This window comes from Castor canadensis, chromosome 3 (assembly GCF_047511655.1).
Source record: "Castor canadensis chromosome 3, mCasCan1.hap1v2, whole genome shotgun sequence".
Classification (NCBI taxonomy): domain Eukaryota; kingdom Metazoa; phylum Chordata; class Mammalia; order Rodentia; family Castoridae; genus Castor; species Castor canadensis.
Genome location: NC_133388.1, coordinates 17,145,034 through 17,167,108, shown reverse-complemented (window position 1 = coordinate 17,167,108; position 22,075 = coordinate 17,145,034). Strand labels below are relative to the sequence as shown.

At 45.1% G+C, this 22,075-nt stretch overlaps 1 protein-coding gene across 2 annotated transcripts in view; it reads right to left on the bottom strand.

Moving 5' to 3' along the window:
* Positions 1-7,397: 7,397 nt before the first annotated feature.
* The window catches only part of Fbln5 (fibulin 5), a 70,353-nt gene continuing 55,675 nt past the window's right edge, over positions 7,398-22,075 (bottom strand). For both annotated transcript variants that reach the window (XM_020180924.2, XM_020180923.2), the window contains exons 8-11: positions 20,096-20,218; positions 18,953-19,079; positions 15,806-16,001; positions 7,398-8,343 (exon numbers count right to left, since the gene is read on the bottom strand). In XM_020180924.2, coding sequence (XP_020036513.1) covers positions 8,182-8,343; positions 15,806-16,001; positions 18,953-19,079; positions 20,096-20,218 — 608 coding nt within the window. In that variant the 3' untranslated portion in view covers positions 7,398-8,181. The remainder of the gene's footprint in view (positions 8,344-15,805; positions 16,002-18,952; positions 19,080-20,095; positions 20,219-22,075) is intronic.

Here is a 22,075-nt window from a genome sequence, read left to right as displayed (position 1 = left end):
ACTACAATAGAAAAGCAAAGAAGAAGTGAATTTAAAACAAAATTCTTCTCCCCCCTTCTCTGCTAAAACTCCACCCCCTGAGGTCTTCAGTGCCACTCAGGTATCCCTTGGCTCCCTGGGTCTTCATGCCAGACCTGCTGATTCTAGCCCCAGCATTGCTCTTAAGTCTTCCCCTTCTCTCCTTTCTCTTGTCAATTCCCATCCTTGCACTCACTCAAATGACACCAGCCACCTACTGTGGGAGGGGCACTGGGCTAGCAGGTAAGTTTAGTGAAGACATTTGCACTTCACAGCCCTGATGCTAACTGCAGCACAGAAACTCTAGTTATACAGAGAGTGGCTGTTCTACACATTGAGGGGCAGGCAAGGCACATACGTGGTGGGGGGGTGGGGCAGGGCTGGATCTGGAATGCTGAAAAATGAAGACAGAGAGAGAGAATGAAGAAGGTGAGAGAGAGGGAGAAGTCATTCTGGTCTGGAGACGGGGTAGGGGTGGTGGTTTGCTTGTTTGAGAATTGTTCTAAGGAGGGGAAAGTGGAAGGAGCTCAAGCTGGAGGCAGGCAGAACCAGACCACTAAGAAACTTCTAAATTGTGTTCAGGAGTCTGAGCCTTAATCTGTGGGCAAAGGGGGTGCCAGTAAAGAGGATTAAACAAAGGGCTAGTCAGTCTTACTCTCTAGAAAGATCAGTTTAGTGATAATGATCACTTATGTGAACTGCAATAGTTTTCTTAACTCGCTTCTCTCCCACCTCCATGCATTTCCCAACTGATCTTTCTAATAAAGAAAAAAAAAAAAAAGCAAGCTAAGCATGGTGGTGCACATCTTCCATCACAGCACTCAGTAGGCTGAGGCAGGAAGATTGAGTTTGAGTTTGACCTGGGTACATAATGAGACCCTGTTTCAGTGAAGAAGGAGGAGGAAGAGGAGAAGGAGAGGAAGGAGAGGAAGAGGAGGAGGAGGAGAAGAGGGAAGAAAGAAGAAGAAGAAGAGGAGGAGGAGGAGGAGGAGAAGGAGGAGGAAGAGGAGGAGGAGGAGAAGAAGAAGAAAAGAAAGAAAGAAAGAAAGAAGAAAGAAAACATTAATAAAATCATCCTATAACTCCCCATAGTAGATAACAGCACTCTAAGGAAAATTTTTCCTGGAGATGGGAATAGTTGTGGGGCAGGGGTGGCAGGAATAGTTCCCTTGTAAAAAAAAAAAAAAACAAAAAAACAAAAAACCCCTTTTATTTAGCCTTTACATAAAATTAAACAAGTGTCCTTCCTATTGCAGAAAATATAAAAGCCTTTACTTTCCTAAAATCAGTTGTGCTTAAAAAGGAGATGTAGCATCCAGAGTCCTCAATTTGTTATGTGAGTGCACTCTGGTCTTGGAGCACTGACTGGCATCTTCTTGGACTAGCCTGCTATGAGCTGCTGCCCTCCACAATAAAGTCCAAACTTGATTACCTGAGGAGAGTCAGACATAGTCTGGTCTCAACTTCCAGCACTCCCTGCTGTATGCATGTCCTGGTGTCCTGTGTTCCAACTACCTTGATCTTCCTACCATCTTTCGCTCCTGTGCTTGAGGAATTCTTGGTCATGCTTGAAGGAAAACAGCAACTCAATTGTGCAAAAGCGGTGTTGGGTGAAGGTTGCTACTATAGTTTGGATGTGGTTTGTTGCTTCCAAAGCTCATGACAAGAGGTGGTGGGACCTACAATAGCACATGTTTGGGCCAGGGATTAATGTGGTTCTCCCTGGACTGGATTGGCTATATGTTATCCCTTCTGCACACACCTTGCCCTGCAGTTTTTCCACCATGAGCCCTTACCAGATGTGGGTGCCCTTGCACTTCCAGAACTACAAACCCAAATACATGTCTTTCCTTGCAAACTACCAGGCTCAGGTACTCTGTTACAGCAGTAGAAAATGGAGTAAGACAGCTGCAGAGATGTAGGTTGATCTGTCTATGTACTAGCACTTGGAAATGGTTTAGGTGGATAATTCTGTAGTCTGAGTTTGTGAAGAGTGCCAGATTATGCTTTACACAGAAAGTTAAGGGTTATTTGTTACTGACAAAGAGGCCCTGACCATCGGAGACTCTGCACTATCCTGGATTTATAGGAATACCAGTGTTTCCCAGCCTCTCTCCCATGAAGTCATAGGCACCATGTCAAGTGGCTAGACACCATGATGGACTAGGGACAAAAGGAGGGGACAAAGGGAGAGCTGGAGAGATAGAGCAGTGCATTTCTGGGAATGAGTGGGGGCAGCCTGGCTCCTGGACAAGAGTTGTTGGAATGAAGGCAGTCGATCCTAGAACGGAGAGATTGGAAATGGAAAAAAGCTGTGAGAACAAATCCTCCCTCATAAAGAATGGACCAGTACCCATGGGGAAAGACTCAGGCTCACAGCATTGATACAGTTGTTTCCCTTTTTTGAGTAAGGACAATCAGGAAATGAAAACTATGGCTTTGCCTGAGAAGAGATGTCCTAGAGACTGGTTCTGTTGCTTGGGAGGAGACAGAGGGAGAAGAGGGGAAATTACATAAATCACTTTCCACTTTGTCCCCTGTACCCAGCTTGGCTGTCATGGGACAGGATCTGACCCTGCTTTACAACTTCAGGATGGAGACCTGAGGACATGGGCAGGGTGGTGTCAAAAGGAAGAAAAGAGGAAGTGAGAAGAGGAAGACAAGGACAAGACAAAGGACTCCTTGGTGCTCTTACTCAGAAATAAAGCCAGATTCTAATCTCAGGAGGAAAAGCAAGAGAACCAGCCCCTTCTTCCTCCTCCTTTCTCTCACCTCAGCCTAGCTACCTTATGGACGAGAATGGAGCTGAGGGAAATCTGGTGAAAGTTTAAAACAAAAGCAGCCTCAAGGTGATTTCCCAAGATGGAAGCGAGGGCTGGGGGCCTTGAGTGTGAAGACAGGGGATCCTTAGCTCATGGCTTGCTTATAGGAGTGACTTCCTCTCCTCCCTGTGGCTTGCCTCAGTCTTGTAGCCACTCCAAAGAGGCCACTGCCTCTTTGTGGTGGCTTTACTGGTTCCAAATTCCTACCAGTACACCTGGGAGGTATTCACCCGCCCCCACACACACTTGTGAGAAGTCCTGGCTTTGATGAGAAAAGGATGCCATGGAGTTTTTTAAATAGTACTGAAGGTCTAAAAAAGATAACACATTCCAAAGTTCCAACAGGAAACAGAACAGGAAGAGGGGCGCAGTGTTCAAGCTCTCTCCAAATAGGATGCATTCTAAGCTAAAAGGAACCCCGTGACTATCTGGGTTTTACTGAAAGCAAAAGCTCACAATTTTAATAGTGCCTTTGCACAATAAAAATGCAGTCCTGTTATTAGCTCATAGGATTGCTTTTTAGAAAGACCAGCATAAGAGGCCGAGTGGAAATGCCAGGTTGGGGGCAGAAATCTCCAGAGGGTTTTTCTAATTGTGAATCTAGAAAAAACAGACAGAGCAAAACAAAAACATGCGACTATGGAATCACTGTAAAGAGCTAAGGTGTTTATAAATATCAAAGCTTGGTTTCAAGCTTTTTGGTAAAAGTTTTAAGAGCAAGGGGTAGAAACCCTTTACAAATAGAACATCAATCTACACTGTGTTTAGGGGTAAACTCTGAATAGTTTACACATTAAAACTCAAAGCACCTATTTTAAAGTATACTGGGGGGGGTGCATGTGTGGCGGTACATGCCTGTAATCGCAGCTCTGAGGAAAGCAGAGGTAGGCGGTCTGAGGCAGTCCTGGGAAAAAGCACAAGACCTTATCTGAAAAACAAAGTAAAGAGCAAAAGGCTGGGGGGTGTAGCTCAAGTGATAGAGTGCTTGCTGAGCAGGCATGAGGCCCTGAATTCAAACCTAGTACTATAAAAAATAAAAATTAAAAATATAACATAGTAGCTATCTGGGGTACAAATCAGTTTTACAACATTAAGTTCATTCTAAGTAGAAGGTTGGAAAGTACAAATTAGGAGAAGGGCTAGGTTGAAACCAAAACAATTCTCTCTAAGCAAAAATTACTTTAGTGATATCAAGCTATCCAATAGCTCTCTGGCCCTATATCAATGTTAATAATTTATCAAACCTTGATAAATAGCTACCATAATGACCTTGGTATTTGCATCTGTGTCCAATTTACTCCAATCTTCATTTTTATATCATTGCTTAAGAATATTCCAAATACCTGCGAAAAAATGCCACTAGTCACTGCCTGCTACCATGTTAACTCTGTCTATAAGAAGATACCAACAAGAGCAAATTAACAGATCATTCCTGGGTTGACACCTACCCTCTCACTTTTATGAGTTATATTTCTGCTATCTGCTGGCTGAGGTTCATTATTGTGAACCAAAAACCAGCCAGAGATTCTGACTGGAGGCTTTCATCCCAAGAAAAGTTATCAAAGTGATAAATCTTGACTCTATGTATTTCTTTGTTCTGGAGCTTCTTGGCTTTTTATAAATATATAAACCAGCTTTTAGTTACCCTCAGCTATCTGTTAAGTAAAGGGACTAAGAAATTTGAGCACAAAAATATCAACAGGAGGAACAATCTGTGTATCTGTTTATGGTTGGTGAGCATTGGTCCCTTCCAGACTAATGAAGAGCTTTATTTAATGTTCTCTGGAGAACAGGGAAGAAAATAGTGCATTTCAAAGTACATACAAGTCAACTCAAAAAGAAAGGAATGTTCTACCTAATGTTTATTTCATATTTCCCTTAAGTATACTTAATAGCTCTATGCAGAGGGATCTTATTCTAAATTTCAAACACATGTCTGTGGATGTTCACAGAATTTTGGTTATACAAAATAGATGTCTTGATAATTACTAAAATCTAACTATAATGTCTACATTGTATTCTGGTTTTGTCTCTGATGCTGCATAAATCCTTGGAGAAATGTGTTATCTGTGGACTGCCTACCTTGTTCATCTCTCTGAGTCCAGCAACTAGCTCAACCAAAGTTCATTCTTAAGCAACATATGTTATTCCCTTAAGACAAAGACCTTTTGTAAACAGGATTTTGTCTGGCCAGAGGGAAGAATAAAGAATAGTCATCCCTTTATCATGTCATTTCTTTCTGGATGAACTTCTTGGCTCAGGATGAATGATTTGTACATATTACAGTTAACACCCAGGCCACAAAAATACATCTAAACCACTGAAAATGAAGTAACCAGATCTACTTAAATGTTTTCACCATCTGGGCAAATAATATCCCAAGTGCCAAGACTGTTACCTAAGAAAATATCTTAAGTGTATTACCCAAGTACGAGAGGGAACAGGTAGGAGGATTTTGTGCCAATTAAAAAGTGTTATGATTGGCACACTTCTGTAAAACTCTAAAGTTGCAGTTTAATGGAAATGCTGGCTGTCATCCCCAAAATACATTTCAAGGAATCACAAAACTTCAGAATTAGGAGCAACTGAATGGAAGTTTTCATCTGTACAGAACTCAAATAATTAGGTGGTAACACGAGGACTTAATCCAGAGCCTCTTCCACTGCAGCCCCCTTCATCCTTCAGGACCTGAAGGGACAGTCTAGAGCATGGTTCACTTGACAAACCTGAACCCAGCTCCTGGATGGGGTCATGCTGACAAGGAACCAACTGGTAGCCCAGAGGTATCAGGGTCCCACACAGTTGGCTTGCTAGGCTCCACATTGGAGCACAATGCTGGGATTCAGAGAATAGGCTTATCCCTAATCTTGTGAAAAAAAAAAAAATCCAAGGGGTGGGTAAAGCAAACAGCATTTTCATTTCTGGGAGCCTCTGAAACCGTTTCCCGAATGTTTGGGGTTTGGCCTCCCAGTACACACTTTGCCCCAGGCTGTTCTTCCCTTAATTTTTAGGCCCAAGTGTATTTTAAGGTAAATTGATCCCACATGCTTCTGATTCATTTACACTGAACTCATCAGCTCATGTTTTGAAAGAGCAATCTAGTCCAAGAAGCCCTCAGAGCCTGCTTTTATGAAGTCTCTCTCTGCCTTTTTCTTCGAAGCAGGAAGCCACATTTGGACATGAACAAGTAAAATACAAGCCCTAGGGACTTGGGTCTGGTTCTAAATATGGCACCTTGGAAACCAATGAGTCCTCAAACCACCAAGACAAAGCTCCCGGGCCTTCTCTGTCTGAAGTGAAAGGAAACCTGACCCTGCACTATGTGGAACCTGAGTCCTTGGTTCTGGCTTCTGGGTGGATGCAGAGCTCCCAGAAGCCTCAGCATTTTTAACTCCACCCCAGCTGTGACACCCAAACCTCCCCATGCAACTGTCCAGGTTGGCAGGTGCCTCTGGCCTTTGCACTGCACAGAGCCTAGCAGAGGCTGCATGCTGGCAAGTCTAAAAGAATTCACCCCTTTTCTCTGAGCTTGGGAACTGGAACCTTCTGTGCCTTGTGTGGCTGTTATCATCAACGTCACCTGAGCCTGACCAGGAGCATCACTGAGCATAGTTTGCCTATGCTCAGCCATGATGTGTGGTGTGGGGGTGAGAAAGGCTCTCTAGTGAGGAAGGTGGCTGTGGTTGCTTGGGTGCTACAGTGACTAAGATCCCAGGAATTGCCTACTAGCCCTAAGGGCCAGGGAACAACTCCTGGCACTGTACTGGTCTTTAATAAATACATCGCAACAGGAGGGATGGGAGCATCCACAGATGGATCCTGTGGACTCAGCCTCAGTCCTCAGGAGCACACTTTCTCCCTCTGAAGCTTCCAGTCCTTTTCTGGGATGGACATGAAGGCAGCTGCCCTAACTTCTTCAATCTGTGTCGTGTGCAGGTGACTGACCCGGATGTCTGAGGCTTGAAGGAGAAAATCCAGAGTCTCTGATCAGGGAAAGGATAATGAGCCCCATAAGGAACTTTGAAGATGGTGAGGGCCAGATGGCCAAGACTTAGACCACATTTGTCCACCTCTCTTTCTAGAGGTTCTAACAAGGCATTCTCACCATCAGTTTATTAGTTTTTAAAAATCCTGATGCATGGGCCCTATAAGAAAAGACATCAGTTTTTGGGGGTGGAGCTTGGGGAGTCGGTTTTCCTTCCAAGTTATCTTTCTATGAAGCCAGGATTGGGAGCCACTGGTTTAAAGTAAGTTGAATTAATTTCTTGAATTTAATTAACTTGAATTTAAATTCCTTCCCGCGAGAGTCCTCAGGAAAACAGTCCACATAACAGAGATCACTAGTGGCATGAAATAGGATTCATTCTTCCCCCTAACTTCTCCACCACCCCATTTCACTGTCCCCCCACCTCCTGTCACTTTGTCACCTTCCTGGTGATGGTCCACAGCTCTCTGGAGATCTTTCCAGGCCAGTGAAAAATCAATGTGTTTAAACAGATCGAAAGCCAACTCTAAGGGCTGAATCATCTATGGTGTCAAAATGAACCAAACACAAGATCTCTTCAAATATTTAATCAGTTTTGGAGACCGCTGCCTTCTGACCCAGTTGGGTAAAAGTTTTAAAGAAAGCATGATTAAGGGGTCTTCAAAAAATTGGGCTAAGATGGAGGGAAGACTAGGATTGTGAAGACAAAACATAACGTGTCTGAGGCCTGTTGAAGGAATTCTAGCACTTTAAAAAATAAACAAGAAAAGGTTAAACAGTTATACAAATTTAAGGACACCTAAAACTTCTTTTATGGCTGAAAATACCAGACATGGTTTTGAAATAGACTCTAGAAACCCTTAGATCCTGCTGTGGTCTGTTTCCATAGCTTTCTCAGTACACGCAAGAAGCAAACTAGCGATACCCAGCATTCCCCCATGAGCTCTTGGGGCCTTTGCGAAGCAGCGATGCAGCGAGAGACAGAAGGAAGGAGTGGAAGAGGTGAGAGCAAGCTGTTCACAGTCTTGGAACATAGACTCATACCCCAGCAAGCCTGATCTATTTTCTTTGAAAAAGATGGAAATAAACTGAAGGCCTCCAAGAATCACGACGATCTCACATTGGGGCCAACAATAATACTTTTTGACAACTGAATCATAGAACTGGGGGTGGGATGTCCTTCAGAGTGACAGTCTGCAATAGTACAGGTGAGGGTCAGGACACTGGGCTGACTCCTCTAGAAACGTTCAGCAGGAAAGTTACAATGTCTGTCTCGCTCTCATTCTGTCTTGTTTCCTCTCTTCTCCTGTCCCTTGGTGCTGGTGAGAGGCAGTGTCACAGGCTGCAGCCCGAGGCTCAGAACGGGTACTGTGACACATATATCCGCAGTCGTATCACAGAGCTGCCTCTGAAGTTGATGACAGTGTTGACGGTGATCATCTCCAAGTCCAACTCGATGTCCCGGGGCCCTTTGATAGGGCGTGTCATCACCAGGGTAGCACTGATGGGGCCTGTTTGCTGTGGACAGAACCAGCGAACACTAATTAGAGAAGGTGTGACACCAGCAAAAAAAAAGCCTGACTGGTGACTCTGAAGCCTTAACCACTGCACTCCCCCTTGCTCACTTCAGTCAGCCTAATGTCCCCGTGGCATCTCAGTGGTCCACACTCTTCCGCCAGCTCTGCCTACTCTATTTGGCTCTTTCCTAAACCCTTAGGTCTCACCTGAAAGGTTACTTCCTAAGAGGAGCCTTCCCTGAATCACCAGTCTAAGTCACATCCCCTGTGACCCTTGACTTTGCCCAAGAGCAAAAGTATTTTTTACCATGTGAAATTGCATATACTATCTCCTTGATCGAGGTTTCATGTCTAAGTCCCTGCTAGATATGAGAATCCCCAGCAAGGTGCCTTAAACACAGTAGGTGTTTAGAAAATCCCTCCGTACCCAGGGGATCTGCATTCTTAGATTCAACCAACTGCAGAGGGGGGAATATTTGGAAAAAAAATATATACTGCATCTGTATTGAATATGTACAGCCCCTTTTCTTGTCACTATTCTGTAAACAATACAGTATGACAATGACTTAGTATTTACACTGTATTATATAAGTGATCTAGAGATGATTTAAAGTGTTTGGGAGGGTGTGCATAGGTTACAAGCAAATATTGTGCCATTTGAATAGAGGAGTTGAGAATGGCTAATCCCTCAGAGATACCAAGGGATGACTGTGTATCTTGAATGAAGGAAGGACTCATTAATTGAACTTACTACATTACTTCGGGCTGTCCTTTGTTCTCTCTGGGCCTCATCTCTAAAATGAAAGTTTGGCCAGATCACTCATTTTCAAACAAATGACTTCAAAAGCACCTACAACACTTTCTTAAACCAGCAACAATTCCGAAGGCCCATTCCCAGCTTTTCTAGTTCAGTCAAGTCTTAGGTAATGCCTGGGAGAGGTAAAATTGTTTAAGAGCCTACATGGGAAACGCGGTAGTCACCTCCAGCATCACCATTCTATGATCCTATCACTGAGATCCTAATAATTTCATGTGAACTCTTCTTCTCCATGGACTCTTTTTCTAGAACTTTTTCAAGAAGGTAGGGAGAGAGTACTGGTATCAACTGCACGACCACCAGGTGAGAGGTACTCTGCCTGCCACTTTCATGTCCTCCTACTTACTTAATCCTCATAAGGCCCCTAAAAGGCCTGTGACTCAAAGTGTGGTCCCTGGGCCAGCAGTGGCAGTGTCACTAGGGAACCTGGTAGAAGTGCAGAATCCCAGGTCTCACTGAGATATAGTAAGCCAGAATCTGTACTTACTAACATAATCCCCAGGTCACTCATGTGTGCATTAATAATTAAAAGGGCTGATCTAAAAGCAAGGACTCCAGTGGGGGACCCCAGCTGTCCTTGTCTAAGGCCTGTCCTAGAGGTATGTCTCATTATTTTCCCATTTTATAAATAAGCAAACCGAGGGCCTGCAGGGTTAAGGAATTGCTGAGCCTGCTAGTCAGAGTCAAAGCTGACGGCTTCCATTTGGATTTTTCTGCCTGACCCCAAAACCCAAGTCCTATTTCACTTTCAGTTATCCGAAGAGTCTGTGTGCTTTGCTTCTTCTCCCTAGCACTGTCCTAAATGAAAGATGCTCTTGGCCAGTGCAGTGGACAGATATGGGTCATCTGAAGAGGAAAGAGAACTGGACAACCACTTCCCAGAAGTTTCCCAGTGCCCAGAAAATGAAAGCAACAGGCTCCAGGAAATCAAGGAATTTGGCTTGTGTAAAGCCAAACCAGGCATTTATTCTATCTCCGTAAAGGACGTGCCCTCCATAAAGTTCTGGACATTCCCAAGTGCTGCCACTGGTACAACAGAGACGAAGCTGGCAGACAGGTGCAGGCCAAATGCTGGGACCTCCCCTGTGCATGGGTTGTCAGCGGCCTTACAGCACGCAATTTCCTCTTGGCATTGGCTTTCTGTGTTCCCGTCAGCATCCATGCCATTGGTAGCTCTTTGTGCAAAGGATCTCTTGGACTTCCTTGTCAGGCTTTGCAAAACCTCAGAGCCCTAGGCCAGGACTTCAGAGGGTACAGCCACACAGGGAAATGCTCATGATTTACATATACAAATCTCTTGCTAGCTTCCAGTATTGGCAGGAACAAGAGTTGAGGACCTTGAGCTGTGGGCAGCCCTCTGGACGATGATTTGCAGAGCCAAAGATCCCAAGGGGGGATAGAGCAAATGGAAACTTCTTTTGGATTTCCTGGAAAACATCTCCAGTGTGTGAAAGAAGCCCAGACTCTCCCATTCATAAGTAACCTTAGAGCTCAGTGAGTCTAGCCTCTGTTGGGGCCAGAGCTGTGGCCTGCCCACAAGCACTAGGGAGGGCACAAGTGCCTGCCAGGAAAGCCAAGACTACCACCTCCTACTCCACATTCAGCATTTAGGGTAGAGTCTGGTCAAGAATGAAATATCTGCTCTAAGAGCCCCTGGTCATTGGGAGTTTGGGGGTCATTGGTTCAAAATTAATGATAGTGATATGTTGGCAGGCATTTGGCTACAACCTTTCATTTCTTTCTTTCTTTCTTTTTTTTTTTTTGTGGTACTGAGGCTTGAACTCAGGGCCTTCACCTTGAGCCACTCCACCAGCCCTATTTTTGTGAAGGGTTTTTTGAGATAGGGTCTCATGAACTATTTGCCCGGGCTGTATTCGAACCACAATCCTCCTAATCTCTGCCTCCCAAGTAGCTAGGATTACAGCTGTGAGCCACTGGTGTCCAGCAACACATACTTCTTATTTAATTCTCATAACCCTACAATGGAAGCCAGTTAAGAATACTACATAAGGTCCCCAAACTAATGCATGGTACTAGAATATCTGACTCCAAAAAGCTTGCTTCAGATCACTGGGCTCTCTGTTTCCTGCCATCCTATGGGGCTTACTTGACTTGGGAATAGCCACTTTGTCGCTTCCTCCCCACCCCCACCCCCACTCCTCTGCCACTACAGGTTTTATGTCATGTATTTGAGCAGAAGCTGCATCCTGTTTGTTTCTAAACTCTCAGTGCCTGGGTCGAATCTGCATAGAAAATGGTGCCAAAGGAACAAACTAACGATGGTGATGGAAGAATGTATTAGAATGACTGAACACTGGTGGCATTGACTAAAGGGGAAATAAGCTGCAAAGAGTCCACCAAACGGAAGTCTCCTTGGCTCTGCTCCTGCACATACTCAGGTTTGCTCAGAATCAACTTGTAGCATTGTATTGTTGGATGTGGCAAGCAGCCAGGCAGGAGCAAGTCAGCTTCCCTGGGCCTTGCCACCTGGTCCATATGTGCTATAGAGTATACACCCTCTGGCCGAGTCTGAACCCCCGATCATGCTCCTTCTGGCCCTAATTGCGCCCTTGAGCTACCTGGTGACGGGCGTATGTGTGCGTGCACGCATGCATATATAAGCATGCATGTGTGGATCTCTGTGCATGCACGTGTGAGCAAGGGAGTGCGTGTGGGTGTGGCTTGCCTGCTGGGTGAGAGTCTGCTCTTCCCAAGTGCTTCTAATAAAAATCAATCAATCTCAGGGTGGAAGAGCCTAAATGGCTGCCCAGCCCAACCACATGATGTTCCCATCCCCCTGGAGTATCCCCGGCCTCTCTAAGGCCTAGGAGCTCATGGGCTAACAACAGGAGGAGCAGCAGTTGCAGCAGCAACAGTGTCTACACAATAACAACTAGTACTCTGGAACACTTTCTAAGGTTACTGAATGTTAAAGCAGACTTTTCTTACTATCTCAGTTTCTGCTGAGACCCTAAAGTTAGATGAATAGGTAAAAAAAAAAAATACCCCACATCCTAAAGAGAAATGTTAAGGCCCTAAGTAACGGCTGTCTGTCAGGGTGTGATTACATCCCACCATCAAAAGTCTGTGCAGAGCGAGAGCACACAAGGGAGGGGTGAGGATAGGTAAAACACCTAAAAAATTAGCTAGCATTTGTTGCCCTCAATGCAGAGAAACTAAAGCAGATACCTTAAAAGCAACTGAGGCCAATAGGAGAAGGGGACCAGGAACTAGAGAAAAGGTGAGATCAAAAAGAATTAACCTAGAAGGTAACACACACGCACAGGAAATCAATGTGAGTCAACGCCCTGTATAGCTATCCTTATCTCAACCAGCAAAAACCCTTGTTCCTTACTATTATTGCCTATACTCTCTCTTCAACAAAATTAGAGATCAGGGCAAAATAGTTTCTGCCGGGTATCAAGGGGTTAGGGGGAGAGGGAAGGGGCGGAGTGGGTGGTAAGGGAGGGGGTGGGGGCAGGGGGGAGAAATGACCCAAGCCTTGTATGCACAGATGAATAATAAAAAAATAAAAATTAAAAAAAAAAGTCTGTACAGGACATTGTGTCTACCACCTGTACCCCCACCTGAGCCCTGGAGGAGCCAGACTCAGTGGTGTCCCTGCTGGGAGGGGAAGAGGAAGACTGGACAGAAGCCAACTACACCTACTCCTGCTCAGAACCAGGGGCAGGGAGAAACTTGACACTGAATGAGACTGAAGGATGAAGTTCCCACTTAAACCATCAGGGACCTTTGACAAAAGAATAGAACAATCAGATAGTAACCCAAGGTGCCTGTGAGTCCTAGAGGAACAACCTGAGATATCAGCCAGGGGTGCACAGGTTTGAGCCAGCAGGGAGAGAAAGAGAAAGCTCTTGACTCTTTCACCCTGGCCCAACCCCATTTGTTAGACAAAAAGTTGTTCTGTGTTCCAGGCACTGTGCTAAGTGGATGATCTCACCTAATCCTAAAGCAAATACTGTTGTTACCAATCTCTTCTTTTATAAGAGGCAAATGAGGCCCAGAGAGGTGAGGTAACATGCCCATGGTCACATGGAAGAGCACCAAGTGAAGCAAGTCAGCCTGGCCCTGGAGCCCACGCTAAGCACCTGTGACTAGACTCCTGGAGGAGATCCTGCAGCTCTGAACAGACTGGATGCTTGGACAGCCAGCTTTATTTGGCCTTTTTGTGTCTGCCTACTCCCATGTACTGTGGCCTCCCCAGGACCCTCCCTTAATTTCTTTTTCTCATACCAGGTTCAGCCTTGGAGACTTTTGGGCCAGGAGCCATATGTCCCCCATCCTTGAGTTCCTTCAGTCATACTCCTGGCATGCCCTTTATCCCTTTGTTCTTTCAATGTCCTCAAATCTCTTCTGAACAAGTGCTAAAGCACTGGGCCTTCTCATGATTCTCAGACAGGTGCAAGCTCTACAAAGCCTGCATGATGAATTTCCAGGATTCCTTAGCTTTTGAGACAATCTAGGCCCAAAAGAAGTTCCCGGGAAGGGGATCACACTGCTGTCTACTCTAGAAAAGGACAGTCTGCTTTCCCCACCGTCTCTGGGCACCTCTCTCAAGTCAGCCACCACAAGGACTTTGGGGTCCAGGTTATTTAGTGGGTGGTGTCCAGGGAAGTGGCATCTTGCCTAGACAAGACTGGACTACAAATCTCTTTCTCAAGGTTGGAGAGGGGACCCAAGGCAGGAAGTGTAAGTGATGATGTCCCAATTCCCTGGGTGGAGGGGGTTTCTGTGACTGGGACCCACTGTGTCTGTCCAGATGATGGAGGCTAGATGGTAGGACACCAGTGGCTTACCCTGAGAAGACAGCCAGTCCACCATGGCTTCCCAGATCAGCTTTCTGTTGTGGTGCTTATGGGTTTGGAAAAAGGACACACAGTGAAAGTCCTTTTCATCTTGTAGAAGCTCCTCTACCCTAATTTCTTCAAAAAACCCTGACCATGCCATCCTGTTCTACTAAGCCTTGTCAATACCACCTTCTTGGGTTGTATAATTACATGTGACCTGGTTCTGTTAGGATCTTACCAAAAATATTTTAGTGAGGATATGCCACTAATTAGTGAGAAAAGGCCCTAGGGCCTTTTCTAATCTGTTCTTTCCTCTGCTTCTGAGACTTCTAGTCCCAGAAGCAGATGCAAAGAGTCTGCCAGAGGCTGGGAAGGGGGCCTAGAGCTCAGAGATGTGACCCTGAGGAAAGTGGGTAAACTTCCCCAGGCCTGCCCTCCTCAGTGTAGCTCCCTACAGTGATCTAGAGGATCATATGCAGTATCTGATAGAAATGCAGTTTCCTGGGTGTAGTGGGCTGAATTATGGTCTCCAAAGATAGCCAGGTCCTCATCCTTAGAACCTGTAAATTTTGTCTTATAAGGAAAAAGGTATTTTGCAGATGAGATTAAGGATCTGGCCATAAGGAGATTATCCTGGATTATATAGATTTGCCCTAAGTCTGATCACAAATGTCCTTATAAGAAGGTGGCAGAGAGAGATTTGATATGCACAGAAGAGGAGAAAACTGTGATCATAGAGGCGGAGATTGAAGTAATATGGCCACAGTCAGGGTGCTACCAGAAGCTGGAAGAAGCAAGGAATTGAATCCTCTAGAGTGTCTAGACAGAGCTCAGCCTGGCCAACACCTCCATTTCAACTCAGTGAAACTGATTTCAGACATCTGACTTCCAAAACTGTGAGAAAATATTTCTATTGTCTTTAGTCACCAGGTTTGTGGCCATTTGACTCAGCAGCCACAGAAACAAATATACTAAGCCTCTCTTACCATCTTCTGAAACAGGTCCTTTGAACAGAAAGATCTGGAACCTACTTTGTGGACAGGTGCCCAAATTTGTGCTTTATGTGTTAACCATTGCTCTGAAGATTGATTGTTCTGGGAGATACAGCACAATAACATGCAGGGCGTGGTATGAGATGCATACAATGTGTTTTAAAAAGTAAGCACATTTTAAGATATGTGCTGTCAAACCTACTGGTATGGTTTAAGTTCATGCTGATGCTGCTTGATCAAACTTTCTACAGTGATAGAATGTTCTAGATCTGAGCTATTCAACACAGTAGCTACAAGACTATGGGGTATTTGAAATATGACTAGTGCCATGCAAGAACTAAAATTTTAATTTTTTTTAACTTTAGTTTGGATTTTGAAAGCCAGAATGGTTACTGTGTGGAGAGAATGTACTTCGTAAGCCATGTCTCTCCATTCACTGACATGCAAGTACCATGAGGCCAAAGATTCAGAGGTGTTTTCTTACTGCTGGGTCCTCAGTTTCTAGAAGAACACAATAGGTAGTATTTGCCAAATGGCTAAACGGAGATATGTGAATGCCTCTCCCACAGAGTTTTAGAAGAAAAAAGACCACAGTTGCCTCACAGCCTAACCTCTCATTCACAGATGAGGATCCTGGGGCTGATGGAGGAAAAGCATCTTCTGCAAACCCATACAGAAAGTGATGGAAGCAGGACTTTGAATTCTTCACCCCCACCTACTATCTTCTCTCCTCACACCTGTCCTCCCTAGCTGTAATCTTACCTGTTCCTGTGAAATACATTCCTAAGTTAGACCTCACAAGGCTATTGTTAAAGATGGCAGCCACTGCTCACCAGTCTCTCTTACCCGCATATAGAATTCTCGACCCTCGTTCCCAGATTTGATCTGGAAAATGTAATAGGCTCCAGGGTAGCGGGTTGTTGCTTGCATCTGGAAGATGTCAGCGGGAACAGAGCGTCCTGACACGACATCCATGTCCCGGAACAAGATGGTGAAGGGCTGGTCTCTGCAGCCAGTATTCTCTGCAGGACACATACAGCGGCTGGTGGGAAAGAAATCATGTGAGAATGCGGTAAATCCCTTCCAGGTGCTGGCTGTGTTCACTCCCTCACTCAGAACACTGAAAAGGAGGCCATCCCATTCTTATCACAGATGGTGTAACTGGAGAACACCTCCACTCCTGGCTCTCCTCTCTTCAGCATGTGGAAATAGCCTTTTCTGCCACTAGAAAGATAGTCTGGAGGATATAAAGTAGATCTCTGGTTTTCAGAATGCTGGAACACTCTCAAATGTACCTAAATCATAGATTTAGCCAGCCAAATGTGCTAATGGTCACGTAGCCTTTCCCTTCCCAGCCAAAGATGCTCATTAAGAAATTTTAAAAGTGAAAATTACATTAGATTGACAGTTGTTCAGGATCCTCTCACACTTTGTTGCACTTAACCCAGTCTGTGCAGAATATAATTGAATCTTTTTATTTAATAAACAAGAGCTCAGAACTCATCATGTATAAGACATGACATCAGACACTTTAGAAACAAAACGATAAATAAAATTGTGACTCAGTTTACCTTCTGTTAGTAGAAATAAACCATACACACAAATATTTCTAATACAAAGCAGCTAATTTGAAACACTAACAATAGCATGTCCACATATAAAATCATTGACTTCTAATGCCTAGAACTGTCTGTTACAGACATGCTCTGATTTATCCCTAAGCCTGCTCTCCTCCATGTCTCACTTCACTCCTGAGACTCCGGTAGGGATTAGAGTTCATAATAGGGTGAGGACACCTGTTGATATGTGCCTTGGTGGTCAGGCCTGAAGGTCAGCATTTTTGGTTCTCTTTCACTTTCCAATAACTTTCAATCTATCTACAAAACCTGTCAGTTCTACTGACAAAATGGATTCCAAATCCAATGCCTTCTTACCATCTCCATTGTCATTGCCATGGTCACCCAGGCCGTCATCATCTCTCACTTGGTCCTATGATGGCTTCTTAACAGATCAGGGTGCCCTTTGTCAAACATAAGGTCTTTCCTCTGCCTGAGACTTTTCAGTGGGCATCTATAACAACTTGAGTGAGCACTAAACACCCATTTTAGCCTCCAGGACCCCATAGGGTCTGGCCTCTGTTAACTTCTCTACCTTACTCTCAGTGAGTGAGTCCCTTGCACTCACTAGGCTACAGTAACTCAGCTTCTTCCATTCTCATCAATATCACTCTTGCCTTACAGCTTTGCCCATGCTCTTCCCTCTGTTCTTCTACTCTCTGTTTAGTTAACATCAACTCACTTCCCCAGACTAGTCCAAAGGTCATTTCCTTAGTGGGTAGGCCTTTGGACTCCTGGATCTAGACCTAATTTAACCTACTTTTTTTTTTTTTCTGGTGGTGCTGGGGTTTGATCTCAGGGTCTTGTGCCAGCTAGGCAGGTACTGTATCACTTGAGTCATGTCCCCAGCCCAACTCTCTCTTTTTTTTAATAAACATTCCTTCTTTCTGTTGATAACATTTATCCCAGTCTATGATTATACATTCATTTATGCACCAGTTTGCTTAATGTCTGTAGACTCTAAGCTCTAAGAAGACCCCATAGTACCTCAGACAGAGTAGGAGCTCCAGCTAACAGTTAACAAATGAAAGAATATGAAGAATTATCAAAGTATCATTTTTTACGACCACATCAAAATAGCCAAGTCAAAATGTCCCTGGTGCCAGCGTGGCCACATAAAAACATCAAGTGACACATAGAAAAATAATTATTTCCTAGAAGAAATTTGGAGAAGGAGCGCTGGCTCCCAGCTGATGAGGATCACAAACAGCTGGGAAAGGGGGCATTGAACAGAGATCTAAAAGACGGGGCGGACCTGGCCATGCAGAGACAGAAGGAATGCCTTCCATCTGGCAGGAAGTATGTGCACAAAGGCAGGGAGGTTGGATGTGCCGGGTGAGGATCAAGGTCAGAGCAAGTCCCGTTCTGCCTGGCATGACCACAGGACACCTGAGTAGGCAAGGAGCTAAGAAGGGAAGAACTGAGTGTTTTTAGCACCAGGGCTGAGACTTTACTGGTAACACCAGCTCAAGGCCACCAGTTTAAGAGGATCAGTTCCTGGTCATAGACAAACCCATAGAGAATTGGACACAGAAGCTGGTGAGAGCAGCCCACAGTTCTGCTCTGTCACTAGAAGTTGAAGAGCCTTGATCTAAAGAGTTGCTTGGAAGCACAACTCCTAGCACAAGCGAAGATATCTCTGAAGGAGACTCCTGCCTGGCTTTGTTGTTAATTTTGCCCATTTTGATCAGAGCAGGAACCACACTGGCAAGCCATGAAACCTCTGGTAGATGCTGCAATCCAGAAGGGCAGGATGGGTGTGACAAATCCATCTCTTTATCTCCAGTGGGAGGGCTGCTCTGGGGGATGGGGGGAACTGTGTGGCAGATTAAAGAGAAAAGGGCAAGTGTACAAACACTTATGCATGTGTGTGTGCAGGCTGGGGAGGAACTGAGGTGGTCCAATAGGGGCTAACTCACCTTATACAGAGCAATCCCAGGAGACAAGAAGCCTTCATTTCTCCTGGGAACTTGTCAGAAGGGCAGAATCATGGGCCTTACCTCAGTTCCACTGCATCTGAACCTGCACTCTAACAAAATCCCCAGGGGAGGGTCTGCATGTTACATCTGAGAAGCCTAGCTCTGAAAGAGGCTATGTATCTAGAACACAGTCATCAAAGGAGAAAAAAGGTTCGTGAACCCTGCCTCTCCACTTGGTTAGCTTTCCACGGAGTCTTCATACAGCCTGGAATGAGTGGAGGAGTGATAGCATGTTGTGTGTACATGCACACACATCACACATGTGAGTAAATATAGTAGGTAGCTGGTCAGGTCTCCTGAGTCCCTATCTGGTATGCTCTCTTTTTATGACACTGCCAGTCCCCAGAACCAGACCCCTCACCCATGTTTCCATTTCCCAAGGGAAAGTCATGACTTACTTATCACCAATCAGCAGATAAGGTTCCTCACAGCGGATGGGGTCGATGCATTTGAAACCCCCTTGCAAATTATAGCAAGACTGTAGCGGGGAGCATGTGTGATTCCGGTGCTCACACTCATTGATGTCTGAAATGCAAGGTAGACAAGAAGCAAGGCCTGGTGTGTGGAGGTAGTATTGTAGGGCAGCTGGGGTGACTGGGTCTCACTATTGAACAACACTATCCAATATGGCAGCCATTGGTCCCACGGGGCTACTTACTGGGCTCTTGAAACATGGGTAGTGCAAATCAAGATGTGCTATAAGTAGGAAATACACACCAGATCTCTATGACTTTGTACAGAAAACAAGAACGTATGACATCTCATCAATAATTTTCATTTTGTGAGTATGTCAAAATGGTAATATTTTAGATCAATTGCATGAAATAAAATATAGCATTTAAAGTAATTTCCATGAAAGTATCTCTTCTTGTTTTTAATGTGGCAACTAGAAAATGTAAGGTTATATAGATGACATAATTTGTAGCTCATGTGTTATTTCTATTGTCCAACACCACCATGAAAAATCATTGCTTGGTACTAGGAAGAGGCAGCTTCCATCAGGCTGATCACAGAGCAGCTGCTCCACAACAGAGACCCAGTAGGCAGAGTGTGGGGCTGTCAACCTGGAGAAGACCTGACCCTTTCACAAGCCAGGTTCTTAACACTTTGAGGAACCCTAGAAGTCAGTGGAGCCAAGCTGAGTAAGCTGCCCTTAAGGTCAGTCAAGAAAACTGGGCTCTGGTCCCTGAGTAGGGTCTGGCCACAGAAGTCATGGTTGAGTGTACAGCAATCCTTGGAAGGGCCAAAGAGATCTGCCTGGTGAGATAGTAACCAGCCCCCAGAAGGTGCCACCTACCTCTTCAGAGTTCATTGCAGAAGTACGAGTGGCCCGTGTCCTAGCCAAAGGATGGGTCATGGCAGGAAGGGGAGGAAGGCATCAGCCCAGACATCTTGCTCAAAATTGCCACTCTGGGAGTTATCTGTACCCATTCACACCCTCACCCATGACACCTTCCTGAAGCCACACAGGATTCCTCAGAGGAAGATATCCAGATGACTACCTCACTCAGCCCCAGCCAGGCCCCTCTGGGCAGTCTTACCCTGGCAGCTTCGGTTGTCATCCAGCAAGATGTAGCCTGGTGGGCAGGAGCAGAAGTATGTGCCAGGCTGATTCACACACTCGTGTTGGCAGAGGAACTCGGAGAAGCTGCACTCGTCCATATCTGGTGGTGGGACGGAGACAAGTTATACCTGCTGTTTATTATCAGGCTATCTGGGAGTGGGAACTTAGCAGTCATCTACTTCAACTCACAAATTCTCCTGATAGATATAATGAAGTTGTTGATTCATTTCTTGAACACTTCTGGTGACAAGGAGCTCTTTACCTACTGAGGACACCCACTAATATTTGGACAACTAGAATTGTTAGAAAATTCCTTTCACCTTTATCAAGCTTCCAATGTCCTGTGACTTTGGCTCTGCTTCATCATCCACTCATTACTTACCCTCATTCGCCCTGTCAGAGCATCCACTCTGTCTGCCCAAAGGAGTGAGAATTGTTTGAACACAGGAGTCTTATTGATACAGATTTCTTCCCCAAGACCCCAAAATGTTCACTGGCCCAGTCTTTTCACTAGGCAACCTTAGCCGTGCTAGCTTCTCTCCCCCAAGCCACAAATTAAGGACGAATATTGTTCCTAAAAGCACAACTAAGAGACAGATACATAGCCAGCACTAGTTAAGTTAAAACTTCACTGTATCAAAAACAAACAAACAAACAAACAAAAACTTCCTTGCAAGGGAAAACTACAGGGTGGCATGAGGTGGGCAGGCACTGTCTCCTATGGCCTGCTCCCTGGGACAAGGACACAGCAGCTTCCCATCAGCCTGGACCCAGCCTAAGCAGGGCGATTCTCTAGCTGCAAAAGACTGTGGGAGAGGGGCACTGTCCCCGTGCTTTTTACCACTTGTCTATTGATACAGAAGCCAGAGTTCCAAAAAGGTTGGCTCTTCATAGCATACTGAGTTTGGCAACTGACGCCCCCATTTGTGCCTCATTCAACAAGTATGCCAAAGAAAACATGTTTTTCTTACGTTTGTTGTTTTCCAAAAACTTGCTTTCACTAGTTTCCCCATGTGACATGTCCTCGGATTACTCTGTAACTCACAGGCCACTGGTGGCTCGGATCACCCAGAGAGGGTGTCGGAATGAAGGAGGCTGCTGCTCTACCATAGGAGAATTCTGGATGTTACATGACTAATGCCTCCCACTTCTCATGGGGAAAACTCAGGCCCATCTCCCTCAGTGGTCTTCCCTCAAAGGGTATGAGGCAGTAGGGTTGAGATGTTGATTTTAAAAGTTATGGCATGTGCCAGTAACATTCACTTCTGTTTTGTCCCTGCCTGCTCCCCCACGAGCAAAGAAAGCTCAGGTCTCTGGCCCCAATTCATCATAACAGAGAGATGCCTTCACGAAGTTGGTAGGTTTCATTCCTACCTTTAGTTGACTTAGTAATGACACCTATAACTTCCTGAGGCTCACTTGGGCCAAGCACAGGGTTTAAGACTTTACATACCTCATCTTATTTAATCCTCACTTCAACCCTGTGAAGTAGGTTCTGTCACTATCTGTTTTTCCAGGAGAAAAATTAAGGTTTGCAGAGGTTAGACAACTTGACCTAGTTCAGAGATAAGGAACATGTAAACAGGAAAGCTGGGATTTGAACACAGCCAGTGTCTAGATCCTGAGATGGTAAACAAAGTAGTGTAATACCTCCAGGACTTCAAATCGGTGGATCTGGGCACTGGGGGAAGTCCCCTAGCAGGGTTAGCTCCAGTGCAGATGGGGAGGTATCATCAGCCCTGGATTTCTTTTGGAAGGGAGAGTTTGTAATCCACCCCTTTCTGATTTATCTTTGGGTCTGCAATTCCCAGATGTCATGAAGGACTGTGGCTCCCCACTCCTGAAAAGCTGAAATACAAGCCAGGTTTCTGGCAGGAAGCATGTATTAGCCCATTTTCATTCTTTCACATGAAACCCAACTGTTGTTTCCAGATCAGATCTGGTTAGAGAATCCATA